General features: G+C 28.7%; 1 protein-coding gene across 3 annotated transcripts in view; it reads right to left on the bottom strand.

The window, feature by feature from the left end:
* LOC142322169 (uncharacterized) overlaps window positions 1-16,011 on the bottom strand; it is a 184,507-nt gene that overhangs the window by 12,423 nt on the left and 156,073 nt on the right. For all 3 annotated transcript variants that reach the window (XM_075360941.1, XM_075360946.1, XM_075360956.1), the window contains 4 exons: window positions 14,971-15,087; window positions 11,725-11,855; window positions 6,895-7,931; window positions 3,507-3,711 (listed from right to left, as the gene is read on the bottom strand). In XM_075360941.1, coding sequence (XP_075217056.1) covers window positions 3,507-3,711; window positions 6,895-7,931; window positions 11,725-11,855; window positions 14,971-15,087 — 1,490 coding nt within the window. The remainder of the gene's footprint in view (window positions 1-3,506; window positions 3,712-6,894; window positions 7,932-11,724; window positions 11,856-14,970; window positions 15,088-16,011) is intronic.

Genomic DNA, 16,011 nt, shown 5'->3' with positions numbered 1-16,011 from the left:
GTTCTCAACTTCTAGTATGTTAATTAAGGCATGTATAGAGAATTTTTCTAGCTGGTCTAATCGACAGGAAAATGTTTCTCATGTATATTCATGTTTTGAATCTAATGCTCCTATTATATCACAGAAAAATTATTAACTAAAAATAAACTAATTGTTAACTATAAATATTCAAACATGTTAGAGTGGGTGACAAAATGTGGGTGTACATTATAATAATATTTGTTGGACTAATACTTTGTTGGACAAAGGTCCAACACCCAGATGGAAGCTTCCTGAAGAACCAAAACTGAAAAAAGCACACTAAGTTTGATCGAATATTAAAAGGTTCTCCTTGCTGGTCTTTTTTAGTATGAATTCTTACCAAAAAGTTGTACAGTGAACAAACAGTACTAGTTAACAGTTTTACACCATTAATGTGAGGTAATCAAAGAAAATGATCACAAATGTGGACAAACAATTTCTGGATTTTGCACCACTATAACACTCCAGTTCATACTTGCATATTAATTTGTGATTATTTGGCCAAAATAACATCATACTGATCCCACAGCCTCTATATTCTCCAGACATGGGACCTTGTAATTTTCTTTCTTTTTCCCATTGATTAAGAGCATCAAAAGGATAGCGATTTCAGACAAAAAAACAAAAAAATTGCTAAGTGAGTTTAAATCACTTAAATGCATTTTTTGTTATTTTATAACAAAGAATTATTTCCACAATTAATTGTTTTGAGGATTGGAAGAAACAGATATAAATGTGTTGCATCTTTGGGAGGTCTACTCAGAAAGAAACAATATCAGTTTATAAGAATAAGCAAACTCTTTTGATAAAAATTAAACCTCAAATAAGTGACATCACAATTGGATCTCATTTTGTAGATGAAAGAGATGCGCATATTTAAAAAAAAAATTTTTTTATCCTTCTGCGTTCATAAGTCAAATCATTAAAATTATCACAAATCAAGAAATTAAAATTATTACTAGGTTTACTACATGATTATAACACGAAATGACATAGTTACTCTGTTGATTTTTATCAATGCTAGTTGCATTACAACTTACACACAAAAAACAGTAAGACCAAATCTTTATCTTGATCTCCATTCTACAACCAAAATACAAAATAGTAGGAATTTTTCTCTTTTTTTTGTTATTCATATGCACTTCCAGGTAGTGATTTTAATATAATATATGCACAAACTTAATAAAACTTATCTGGAGAATTTTAACAGGATCTGAAAAACACATAAACACACCAAACAAAGGCTATCTGTCTACTGGGAATAAATACAGACAAAGAAATCATGCCAGTATCCTCACCACTACGCTTCAGAGTTGCTAACTAAAAATGCTAAACTACGGTGGTAGAGGATGGAAATTAATTGTAAGTAATATAAAAATGTGATTTGCTGGGAGTTTCTTAATACTAAAAACAATTTCTTAACACTAAAAACTATTTTTAATAGTTGATATATAAATTAAAAGTGTTTTGAGTAATAGAAATGAAAATTTGGTCCATGTTACCAGCACACTGTTGGCCAGTGTAATTCATGCACTACAAATTAAACAAAATGTTGTAATGCAAATATAAAGTAATAAAAATATAATACAAACCTCAAAACAATTTACTTTGTATTTATGATCTTTCAAATATTATTAAATAAAGGTTAATTATTGTTTAAAGGTTAAATCAGAATGTTCATCTATACATTTATATTGATGATATCATGAAATTCTAAAACTGCAAGGATGAGTTAAATGAATCTTAAAATAATGCTTTAAGTAAGGCATTTGAAGTTTGAGTTTTGTATGTTTTTATACGTAAATTTATTCATTGATCAATAAAGCTTAAACAGAGAGAGATTTATATTTAACAGCGTAATCTTTTGTGTAGTAATATTTTTAATCAGTGATTAAATCATACTCAGAGATGACTGGACAAATCCAACAAATAAAATTTAGGAAAAACAATTTTAATATCTAATTTTTCACCATTGATGGAACTGTTTTTGAGATATAGATTTATAATGCTGAAAGTTTTATTCACTCAGGATAATACAAAAAAGTATTCAATTAAGAAATACTTTCCAGCAATGAAAATAAAACCTAACAAAATTGTATAAAAATTTCACAGATACTTTTTTCAAATTTCAAACGACAGTTACTTTCCCATCTTGCAGGACAGTTCTTTGAAATCTACATGTTTTGAATGAATTTTAGTAAAATATTTCAAAGAATGAGAATTAAAATAATTGTAGTTTAAAACAATTGGTCAATCAAATACTTTCAGAATTTAGACTGAGACATCTTTTTTGGGTAATAAGTAAGACTATTTTTTTTTAGATAATAAGCTTATGAGAAAAGCAAAATGGTTACTGCTACCTAAAAATAGATGAATTTAAAAAAAATAGTATTATTGCACAACAGCAAGTGAAACCCATTGTAAGATGATAAATAGCCAAACAAAACGCACTGTCACTTTGTTCACTGTAGGAACTGGTTAGTAAAAAACATTACTTCTCGAGAAACAGCTTTATTTGTCTTTTATCTCGATGCTTTTCAGTACTTGCGTACTCAGTACGCAAGTACTGAAAATAAAGCAATTTTAAACATATGAACTATAACTTCAGAAATTCTTTATTTAATACTTTAAGATTCCTATATAAAAAAAAATCTGTGGATACTAGAATCCAACGTGCATAGGATTTACTATGCATAGAACATATAAGATCAGCAATATCCTTTATAATTATCATTACTTATCTGTTATGCAGTGGAGGACAATAAAAGTTAAATTCAAATAATGATTTTAATTAGAACTAAACTGTACTTAGCTTCTCAGGATTCTTTAGTCACCAGGATTTAATTAATGTACTAGAACTTCTTGGACTATCAACTGGCTAAAATTATAAATATTCTGATTCTAATTAGGTAGGTTTATTACTGAATGTTTGAGTGAAATAATCCTCAGATCCTCGTGTAATTGTGGCTACTAGAATAAGTTCAGACAACACAAATTTTTATGTGGAATACAAAATAACCACCCCCTACAAAAAAAAATACAAAACTTGAGGCAAATCAATGGCGGTACATTTGTTAACTTTTTAATCTTTCTCAGCAAGAGTTGCTCTAATTAATCATAATGGACTTCCTTGAAATAAAATGCAGTAGTAACAAATAGCCATGATTAAGATTTTGCTTGTTATGTAAATTAACTATAAACCTTATTACAGCATTTTTACGATACAGTTCTGTATAACATTGTATGTATTTCAAGAGAATAAAAAATGTTAGCTAAGTTTTTGCTAATTTGGTTTATGTGGTTTAAGCAGCCAAAAAAACCTTTACAGAAAATTCAAAAACTAAATTAGTAGTATATTTCAAAACAAAGTTGACACCCAGTGACTTGTAAACAAATAAATAATAAAACTAAAGTACTTGATTAAAGATAACTATCTGAGAAAAAGAGAATAGAAATTAAATTAATAATAAAATATATATTCATACCATTCCGCTTTGCAAGAGTTGTAAGCCCAAACATAGCAAGAAAATGTAGCTTTCTTGGTGGAGCATCAAGTTTATCTGGTGGTCCTTTTGTAAGATAGACTCCCCCATATCCACCAGGAGTACTCTCATCTCCATCACCATCCAAGTCCATTTTATCTTCATTGTTTCTTCGTTGTTCAGCAATATCCAACTTACTCATCATCCTCTTTAACAGACCAGATCAAAACTATTAGACATGTACAATGAAAAAGTACAAGCAAAGAATTTTCAACTATATCTGTCACAAAGATTTGATAGGAAGGGTGGAAACTATCCAACTGTGAATATAAGATAATACTGATACTGTAACACACAATAAACTGTTAGTAAAAGTCAAAGTAATGATGTCTTTCTTTTGCATAATATATCGATACTTCACAACAAAACAATCGCAACACACTAACTTTTACATCATACACAAAATATTCCTCATAAAATTAAGTCCTTTTGCACAATGTAATCTTTAAAAGCATTAACAAATTTCAATTTTAAATATCTCTTAAAATACTTTTATACAATTTTTTAATTGTAAATCCTAGTCTTAAAAAAGCATAGAAACTAAAAAAAAAGTCTCATTTTTGTACATAGTTTATATACAGATTTTAGCAAGTTATCTTGTTTATAATAAAATAAAAGTCAATAATGAAAAACTGAAATGGAGATCAATATTGACTGTATGTGGTGATATCAAGTCTCACGGTAAAATAAATCCTGCAAGGATAATTATTATCTTTTATGACTGCATAGGATCACTTTAGTCAGTTCGTTATCCAAGTCTCTTCAATGGGACTGTTTTGGGCCTTGTGATCCTACCAGTACTTTTCATATGTTTCGATTTTTGTGCCCTTTCTAGAGTTGGAAATGTTCGTATCGTGAGTTTTTTCTTGTGAGTATGAATTGAGTGTTTTTGTTCTAGATTTTTTTATATAATTTTATTATATCTGCGGTGGTTACTGGTGCAAGGCAAATTTTCTTTAGATCCTCCCTTATTTCTCTGATCCATCTAATCCTATCTTGACGTTTTTTGAGTCGAGATTGTACTGTACTAGCTTTCAGAAGTCTTGAATCTTGCACCTCATGATATGTCCAAAGAATCCTAGTCTCCTTTTACACATGGTATCAGTGATGGGTTCTAACTCTTTGTACACAAGTTTGTTGGGCACAATCCACCACTGCTTGTCTTTCTGGTACTTTTTATTGATGCAGGTTTTACAGATTCTTCTTTTGATTTTCTGGAGTCTGTCAGTCTTTTTAATTGTTCATTTAGATGGAAGAGTGTTTCTGCTGCATAAGTGGCTTCTGGTTTTATAACTGTATTGTATGTCTTATCTTTGAATTTATTGATAGGCATTTTTTATTCTAAGTGTACCAGGTTAATTTTTAAGCTTTAGCTAGTTTTTTTCTTCTTATTTGGATCAAAGTTTTTTGTTTAGGTTGTCTGTTACTATTTCTCCGAGGTACTTACATTGGGTTACTATTTTGATTTTATTACCATTTATGTTTGCTTCTTTTAATTGTGTTGGTTTTTGGGGCATAATTTCTGTCTTTCAAATGAAATTTTGATGCCAATTTTATTTGCAATGTTTTGAAGTTCTAATATTTGTGATTTAGCTTCATCGATGTCGTTTGCTAGTGGTGCCACATCATTGGCGAAACCAAGACAGTTTGTTTTGATTTTTCAGCCTATTTTTGCTTTTGGGGGCATTTTCTGAAACATTCCCTCATTACCATTTCTAAAGTGCAGTCAAATAATAGTTGTAAGAGCCCATCGCCTTGGCATAGTCCTGTTTTGATCTCAAAAGGTTCTGAGAGCTCGCCTTTGAATTTTACCTCTGTCTTGGTGTTTGTGAGGGTCAGTTTTATCATGTTTATTAATTTGATATATAGTTTGAGGTGACTTAGAATTTTTTGTAGGGATTCTCTGTGGATGCAGTCATAAGCTTTCTTGAAATCTACAAATATTACCACCTCTATTCACCTATTACCACCTCTATTCACCTCCTATTACCACCTATTCACCTCTATTACCACCTCTATTTCTTTTCCTGTTGTAATCCATTATTAGCTTGAGACTAATGATCTGGTCTGGACAGCTCTTCCAGGGTCTGAAACCTCTCTAGTCATAAGCTTTCTTGAAATCTACAAATATTACCACCTCTATTCACCTCCTATTACCACCTATTCACCTCTATTACCACCTCTATTTCTTTTCCTGTTGTAATCCATTATTAGCTTGAGACTAATGATCTGGTCTGGACAGCTCCTCCAGGGTCTGAAACCTCTCTAGTATTCTCCTAGTTCTTTCTCGAGTTGTAGACTGACCCTGTTGAGGATAATTCTTCAACAGGATTACAGGGTGATTCCTCAGTTGATTACAGGGATTATTTAAAACAAAAACATATTTAATAATTAATATTAATCTAGCCATTAAGTGTAATGGACAATAAAGTAATTCTCAATAAATTATAATTTTAACTGTTATTTTATTATAATCATATATAACTAAATATCATTCAATTCTGGGAATATATAATAATTATTTGATATACGAATAAATCAAACACCCTACTTAATGTACATAAATTGTTTCTGTTTTCATATATTCTAAAGATGAATTGTAATTGTAATCTATGAAAAGTTTTAGAGTGTTTAATAAACAGAGCTTACGAAAATATTATTAACTAACACAACAGTTGTATTTCTTTGAAAGCTAATATATCCCCTTTATTCTGCAGTTTTGTAGATGTACAATAATTCGCAGTGCATTTTTTAATTTTTTTTGTTTTTCTATTTCTATAAATTTTATGTATTATTTTTACAAGGAAAAAAACTAAAATTTCATTTTAACAATAAATCACTGCTGGATAAAATTAACTGGAATAAATACAAATATATTTTAACTAAGATATTGCAATATAACTAAATAAATAAACTCTCCAATATTTAACCGAAACTGGAATATAACAGAGGTTTTGAACTATGTCATGAATAAATAAAACAGATTGATATGTGGCTATATTATTATTCACCATATGTCACTATTTCAAACAGTAATATTATTTGCCCTCATTATATTTATAAATTTTATAATACATTATAGTGATATAATGTGGGTTACTAGGCCTCAATTCAGCTTCACATGCTTTTTCACTTATAAAAGCATGCTTTTATCAGTGCTGATAAAATGTTAAGTGTAAGGCTAGAGCTACGAAAAACCCCTTAAATGATAGAAAGGAAAAATCTTTATCTAATATTGCACAACAAACTTATGTTCATATAAATATACATAAAATTGCTTAATTTTAGATTATATTTGATTACAATAATAAAAAAATTACATTACACATACCGATGAAGATGTTCCTCTGGAATCCCATAGAGGAAAAGGATGATGTCGTGCCTTGATGTGATCAACAGCAGTCGATGTCGTCAATACTGTTGTAGTGGCAGTGGTGAATGTTGTGCAAGTGGGTGTTACTACAGAAGTTGTTGTCTCAGGTAATGATTCGCTATCATGTATTTTATAATCAAATGATGGTGGTATAAGATTTGATACATCTAACGGGTAACAATTATTTACTATAGAATTGGTGCTACTATTATTATTAGCATTATTATTACTAGTGTTATTATTATTAATATTATTATTACTACTAATAGGTGTAGATCGTTTTATTTCTTGGTTCACTTTTTTTACATCCTGATTTATCTGTTTTGGTTTTGGTGGGCCAACAGATGTTACTGATGTTGCTGTTGTTGTTACAGCCACTTTCGTACTTGTTATAACTGGGGCAGTAGTTATAACAGGATTAACCAATGGTGTCATTAACGATGTTGTAACTGTTGTCGGTGTTGGAGCACAAGATGGTACAACCAGTGGAGTTGTAGACACACTTGTTGATGTCACAACTGTTGCTGTAGGAATAGTAGTACTTATCATAGGTGGGAATGTATCATGTGCTGTTATCGGAGAATAATGGTTAAGGGGTACTTGAGGTAGAGAATAAGTTGTAGCAGGTGGTGGTTCTATACTGTTTGGGTATAACATCGAAACTGGAGTCAATCCAGGTGTGGAAACTGATGTTTCCGGTGGTTTCTGGTATACTGGTAACTGATCGACTAGGTTTGGTGCAAGACGTGGAGGGAATGTTTGTGTTTGTGGTGGTGATGGATGTTTAATAGTCGAATGAGATGGTGGGACAGGTGGAGGAGGAGGAGGAGGAGGAGGAGGAGGAGGAGGAGGTGTAGGCCGGACTGGAGGTTTACTAGGTGTAAAACTATCTTCAAATGGCCGAACAAACTGTGGCATTGATAGAGGTGGAGGTGGACCTGGACCTGGACCCGGCACAGGATGACTATTCCCAGTTACAATGGGGGTCTTTCTTGCTATAACAAAATAAAGAAACAAAGAAAAATACAAATTAGTTTCTTTAAATGATGTCGAAAAAGTTTTCTACATTAAAAATCAATTAATAAAAACTTAACAAAATGATTATTAAACCAAATATTACACCTTTTTTATAAGGGCAAATTCATTACTTTAACAAAACATAATAATTATTCTTACACTTTAATATTAATTTCTCAAGTTGAATGAATTAATGAATTATGTAAGAACATTTTTATAATTCTTTTGAACATTTATTGTCATAATTGGATAATATGTTCTAACAAAAAAATCTGTATGGTTTCAGAGTAATAAAAATAAAAACAGTAATATGTATTACAAAAAGGGCCAGATATAGAAATTGAATGTGCTTATGGATTGTTTTCATACATTTCTGTCTAAAATGGAAAACATTTCTTATATTTTTCCTATCATGAATAGCAGCAACTCCCTTGACTCTTTTTTTTAAATTTATTTATTGATGAAAAATTTTCATACATTTTTGAGTAATTTCAACAAAAAAAAAGAAAAAAGAAAATAAGTATGGAATATTAAATAATTTTCTAGGAATGCATTTATTTTAGAAAACAAAATAAATAATATTATTTATTTCTCAAGGACATACAGAAATGCAAAAATAGAAGCAGATAAAATTATCAGATGAAAAAAAAAACAACTATACACATTTCTCAACTCACTAGCCATTCAAAATTAAATTATAAAATTTTATTACAGTTATTGTAAAAACACAACCTACATTTATAATTTTATATCATGATTATTATCCAAAATATGTGTAGCATAATTAAAATTTGCAAGTTTATTATTTTTAATACTAACAATATGTTCTTTTATATGTATAGAAAATTTACAGTTGGTCATACTGATATATCTCATATCACAATCTTCACAACTTGGACTGTAAACACCCTGTTTATTACAGTTACAATTATTAATATTTAATGTTTTACTATAATCGTTATTAATATATTTAATCAATTTGTTGTAAAAGCTGGTGTTAAGTTAATTTCTTTGTAAAATTTAGCAATTTTGTAACTAAATCGCGCATATTTATTTTTTATATATATTTTTTCAATTTTATCAGATAATAACTTTATATTGTTTATTGTATTATTTATTCTTTTATATAATTTATTTATTGTATTAATACTATAACCATTTATATGGGCAGTATTTTTAATTATTTCAATTTCTTTGTTTAAGGAACTTTATCATATTTTAAATAATGTATGGCTCTAAGAGTGCATTAAAAACAGCCATTTCTTGGGATCATGGATGGAATGAATTAATTTTATTGTTTATTTTGTTGTTATATATATCACTGCATATAAAAATGGTATGTTTTTTTAATAATTGTTAAGGATTTAGTTATATCTATGTTTGAATAAATATTACAAATATCTAATGATATAATTTTTGTATTATTAGTTATGTTAATTTCACGTAAAGGTCTGTAATATTATAACCATTTTTAAAGAATATGTATTAATTCATTTAATTAAATTGTGTAATATATTGGCCAAAACTTTACTTAAACAAATATGTTGGTGAAAGTGAGAAATCAATTAAGGGCCTTATTGTTATATTGATTTTGTGTATTTTAGGTAATGCTTTCATATTAGGAGCACATATATTAATATTTCTTTAAATTTATTTTTTTTTTAATTTATCATCGGGTATAATATATTTGGATTTATTAATTATTAAAGGTTTAATTTTTTTATGTATATGTTTATAGAATTTTTGATTTTTATAAAATTTTATCTTATATGAATTCCATAGTTTTTTCTATATATTGTTATATGTAAATAACAATGGGTGTTCCTGTCTTATCTGCTTTAACTATATGTGCTTTATTATCAATCAATTTAATCTTAATACTTTTTTGTTTTTCTTTAGAATTCACATTATTTATTATGGTATTATGCGTGGATTTCTTTTTTATAATATTATAATTTGTGTCATTCATAAAATTTTTTATGTTATTTCTTAGATTATCTCTTATAATTATCATGAATTTTATATATATTATCTTCTGTGTTGATTATAGTTTTCTTTGTTATGTAGTCTATTTTATCAGATTAAATATTAAATTTATGTGAATTTGCTACTATATTAAGTTCTTCATTATCAAAGTTTATTTGTGCCATATTGACAAGTTTATCTCTGAATTTATGAGTAAAATTTAGGTTATTTGTATTACTAAACTCAGTGCTTTTAATCTTATTAAATTTACCTATTTTAATTTTCATTGTGTCTGAAATTTTACAATTTATAATTTTTATTATTTCATGTACTATAAAATTGCTAAATTTTACAAAGAAATTAACATAACACCAGCTTTTACAACAAATTGATTAAATATATTAATAACAATTATAGTAAAACATTAAATATTAATAATTGTAACTGTAATAAACAGGGCGTTTACAGTCCAAGTTGTGAAGATTGTGATATGAGATATATCAGTATGACCAACTGCAAATTTTCTGTACATATAAAAGAACATATTGATAGTATTAAAAATAATAAACTTGCAAATTCTAATTATGCTATACATATTTTTTAAATTATTTAAATATGTCTTATATATAAACATAAGGAGGTAATGAATATAAATAATTCAAACATCATTAATCCTTTTAACATGGTTTCTGTTGATTTCATTTTACTCTAACGGAGTAGATTTTAGATTTTAATTCAATATATTGATAATATCTGTACACAGTCATGACTCTTACTTTATTTGACTATATTCTGTAATATTTCAATTCTCCTGACAATGGTTTAGGAACCAAAAGAGCCTGAGATTTTATTCTTTAATTGCTGGTAAGTTTGATTTATTTATTTTATTTTATTAGATCATATCAGCGGAATCCAAGTTTAAGGAATTTATAAAACATTTACCATTCACAAACACTATCTTATATAACTGAAGTAAATAAAGTAATTTTTTTATGTATTGCAATTACTGCTTTTATTTTATTTGTAAAATTAAAAAAAATATTGATGTTTTTTGTGATGTGACAAAAAAGAATACAAAAGAGTAGTGTGTGTGATCAACACTATGGATGAAAAAAGAAACTATCAGTGATGCATCTTTATAGATAACACTCCTTCAGTGTCAGAATGAAACTGCTTAATAGGAAATTTACATAAAAATTCCACCACCAAGCATATCAATAGATAATTACTTCAAAAATGATTAACAAGATTTCAGCTACTGAGAAAAATTCAGGTGATATCCATGAGTAATAACATCGATACAGATATAGGAAACACTTCAACATTTCTCTACAGATCTATGTTGACAGGCTGATTAAAGTTTCACAGAAGATAGATTATTAGGAAACAAAGTTGAAAAGTTTACTGCCCATATAAGATTATGCAAAGAGACCCACAGTAAAGAGGAGGGTTATGTAACATATACACAAACCTGTTAAGCATTAACATTTTAAAAATGGGAAATTCTTTAACAAAACATAACACCATCAAGATGAGAAAAACATTAATTTATCTATCAATATGAAAAATGTATAATAGTAGCCAACTTAATTACACAACAGTTGATAATTTATTCTCTACCAGTTCTAACTCGTTCAATAAGTATACTATCATAATTTGCGAGATAACATTTAACATTCGTGAACTTTTTATAATCAGCTATTTTGTTAAATTAAGTATTTTGCTTGAAACAATATGCACAGTTTTAATTTTGAATTATTTCTATGGTTTTCATTAGATGAATACAGTAATAAACTAACTACACACCCAGGTGCTCAGGTAGGGTATGGTGTGATGGTGAAGCACGCTGTGCTCGCTTGTTTTTCTCCCTCTTTTCTCTTTCTCGCTCTCTCTCCTTTTCCATCTCTCTTTGTCTGTGTTCTTCTTCAATTTTTAATCTATAAAAAAATGAAAACAAATATACAAAAGCCACAATTAATATTAAATTAACCCATTAACATCTTTACATGTAGAGAAAACTGAATGATCTGTACTTGTATCTCATTTTTAATATAAATAACAAGAAAGCTACTCATTTTATATGTTTTTAATACAACAAAAAATAATGTAAAATTTGTCACAGGTTTTAGGAAAACCATTAAATCTACTGCAAGATATTGCAGAAGAAAAAAATAGAAAATTTAGTTTTTAGCATTTTTACTATTTTTATGAGCTACTAACCTATCTAGTCTCATGGATGTAGAACAATATATTCAATAAAAAAATAAAGTAACGACAAGTAGAAACACAGTAATTAAAATAACTTTTAATTTTAATTATGTAAATTAATTCTGCAGAAAAAACACTGTATTTACCAAACATCATCATAAAGGGTGTACTAATGAAATGATATCAATTCTCTTGTTGATGAACATTAATTTTACAAAATGAATTTGATTTCTAACCATTTCTAAAAGACTAACAATTTTTTAATATATTAGTAAACACAAATAAAGTACAGAATTTCATATATAAGAACAAATCATTCAACGTTAATGGTTGTTAAACTTTTGTTTATAAACTATAAAACTTGCTAAAAAATGTTTTATTGTCCCTAAAATTTTTTTAATTTAATGCTAAGAATTTGAATTAATGCTTTAATTTCAAAATTATTCTTACATAAATAAAATTAAACTTAAACTAAACTAAAGATATACACTTTGAAACTGTGTACTTCATCATCAGCTGATACGAGGGTAAGTCAATTATTATCTGCGATTTAATTATATTTTTGTTTATGTTGGTAGTACTGTTGTGTTGCGTAGATGATGCGTGCATGGTTTAATTGTTATGTCTGTGCAGGTTTGATGCTGCTAGGTTAGTTCCATTATCGTTGCCCTGCCGTTAACCATGGCTGCTCCACTTTCTGTTTGCACCAAAGAAGAGTAAAGTTCAGTGATCCGTTTTTTGTGGTTGGAAGGTGTATTAGGGGCCGGAATTAATAGAAGACTTTCGGTACAGGAACAGTGTGTTGCCGCAACAGAGTGTCTAGGAATGGATTGAAAAATTAAAAAATGGTTGCACAAGTGTTATGCATGACAAAGGAGCCAAACGACTGTTTACCGCCACAAATGAGGAAAACATTGAGCATGCCTGTGACATGGTTTTCTTAGATAGATGAGTAACTTTAAGTGGCACATTGTCTGCAAATTAGTCATGGTTCTGCCTACAAAATCATCCACAACACACTTGAGTTTCATAAAGTCTGTGCAAGATGGGTCCCAAAACAACTCACACAGTCGCATAAACAAATGCGCTTGGACATCTGCCAAAAACACTTGGATCGCTATGGTAAAGAACGGGACATCTTCTTAGACAGAATCATCATTGGTGATGAAAGATGGATCCATCAATGCGAACCGGAGAGCATGGAATGAAAACATCCAAATTAGCCCTACAAAAAAAAGTTCAAGACCCAACCGTCCGCAGGAAAACTGATGCTTATGGTTTTTAGGACTCAAAAGGCCCAGTACTGGAACATTATGAGGAAAGGGGCATGACAATAAACAGATCATGTTACAGAGATGCTTACTGCCAAGATGAAGCTTGCAATTCAAAGCAAATGCTGAGGACTGTTGTCGAAAGGTGTTGTGTTGTTGCACGACAATGCCCGTCCACATACTGCTGCCCACACTGCTGAAACGCTCCAGAAACTCAACTTTCCTGGCCCATCCTTTGTATTAACCTGATCTTGCCCCTTCTGACTACCACTTGTTTGGTCCACTCAAAGAGGCATTAAGGGGCCGTCGATTTACCTCAGATGAAACGGTGAAAGAAGTGATGCATTTCTGGTTTGCAGCTCAACCGAAAACCTTCTTTTATGAGGGCATCAGGAAGCTTATGCAACGATGGACCAAGTGCATTGAAATGCAAGGGGACTATGTTGAAAAATGATGTACATGTAAGTTTCCTATTTGTATTTGCAATAAAATTTATAACTACATTGAGGATAATAATTGACTTACTCTCGTGTGTGTGTGTGTGTGTATATATATATATACATACACAAGGGTAAGTCAATTAGTCAGTAAGTCAAAAACATAATTAATATTAAATTATATAGATATACTCTAAAATTAAAGATAAGTTAACCTACTAAAATCACAAAAGTTCAAGGAAAATAAAACTCAGTTATCTTTACCATAGATAGAAATCTGCACAGTTAAGATTTTTATAATTTACTTTGGTAATTATGTTATTAGTAAATATACTGCAGCTATTCCTCCTCAATGATTTTAAGGCTGTACTTATAATTTTATGAGTAGTAAAGCATCTAGGATATAAAGGAAGTTTTTACTATATATACACAAAATATTTATATGTTATAAAGCACTGGAAAATCCCCTCCACAGTCAGCTAAAGTCTATCCTTGAACTGTACAAGGATTACACTTTGGAAGCTTATGAATAAGGTGATTTTTTTTTTTTTTTTAGTAATATGTGAGTAACAGTTTACAAAACTTAACTAATAAGCAAATATATAGCCTAATTAAAATTTTTTGTGGAAATTGCTGCACATAACAAAGATTAATGAACTAATTTTACATCACAATATTTACTTCAAAAAAATGAAAAAATTTACTTCATAAAAATACTACATTAACAAGATAGTATTATCTATATCAACCAATGCTATTGTATTGAAGCTGCAAAGTTACAGAATTAATCGATCAATTAAAAAATGAACATCGCTTTTGAGATCTTGTTTCATTTGAATTAATTTAAACAAACATATAAAACAAATGCTAGCACAACACTGATCTTTGCGAAAATACCATCTCTATCTCATAATCAGAAGATTCTTCTGCAGAGTTTTAATATTGGTCACGCTTGACATTTTTCAAATTATTATAAAATTCATTTTTCATACCTTTCTCCCAATAAGGAGATGGTAGCAGTAACTGCATCGGTCATTAGTTTCAAAGTTAGTAAATAAATAACATACATTTTACAGAACTAAGTTTGTAGTTTTAAGTATTCTTATAAAAAATATACATAAGTTTTAATTATCCACCTATCATGCATAGTTGGTGAAATCAATGGCAATGGAGATGGCATTAGTCCATATAAAGCTGGATAAGGTGGAAATAGAGGTAAACCACACCTTTCCAGGTACAATTGTTCCTCTAACCTGCAATCAGAATAAGATTATATGAAAACTTGATTAACAATTTTTACAAGTGCATCTAAGATTCTCATAACTTTTTAAACAGTATCATTTTTTATTGTGAACTAAAAACATTTTCAGATAAAAAATGTCCATACTAAAAGGTTTTAATCCTTTGTTAAGTCTATCTAATAAGTAAACTTATTAATTACCACCAACAAGGTTTGAGTGTTATATTCATCCTATTGTTTTCTAAAAGTAGCTATAGCTAATTTGTTTTATATTTATTATTTTACTTTTTCCAATCTATTTTTTGGCAACATATCCAAAGCTACTTCTAAAAATTACTTAAAAAATGAAGTAGCCAGTGTAATACCTATTTTTAATGTTTTTAATTTAATTTTACCTTATGTTGATTACACAATTCATTAATATTATTACTAAACCTAAACTCTTTATTAAATTATATACTCTGTACAGTAAACTTAAATATTACTTGTAATAAAAAGCATACAATTTACTTAATTCTTTTTTTAATTCTTAATCAAAGATAAGAAATTATTCATCAATGTAAGTGATTTATTACTTTCTTTCAACTTTTGGTGTTCAAATAATATTTATTATGCACTAATTCAAAAAATAATTTGGGCAAAATTCAACATAATTCTATCCCAAACCATACATTCATGTGTAATAAACATTGTTCAACAATTTCTGTTCTATAAAGTAGTTTCTCATCCGAAAGTTATTTTTAATTCTGTTCATTTACTTATGCAAAATATAATTACTTTGACATTTTCTGGAAGACATAATACCATTATTTTACTTTAGAGAAAAATTAAATCAAGCTAGACTATACTGCATATTGTTTGTAAAAACATATTACAAACACTAATTTATGAAAATCTAAGAAACTGGCATTTAACCTAAAAATCAAATGGTAATAAG

The sequence above is a fragment of the Lycorma delicatula genome, chromosome 1 (assembly GCF_047948215.1).
Source record: "Lycorma delicatula isolate Av1 chromosome 1, ASM4794821v1, whole genome shotgun sequence".
Lineage (NCBI taxonomy): Eukaryota > Metazoa > Arthropoda > Insecta > Hemiptera > Fulgoridae > Lycorma > Lycorma delicatula.
This window is presented reverse-complemented; position numbering and strand designations above follow the sequence as displayed.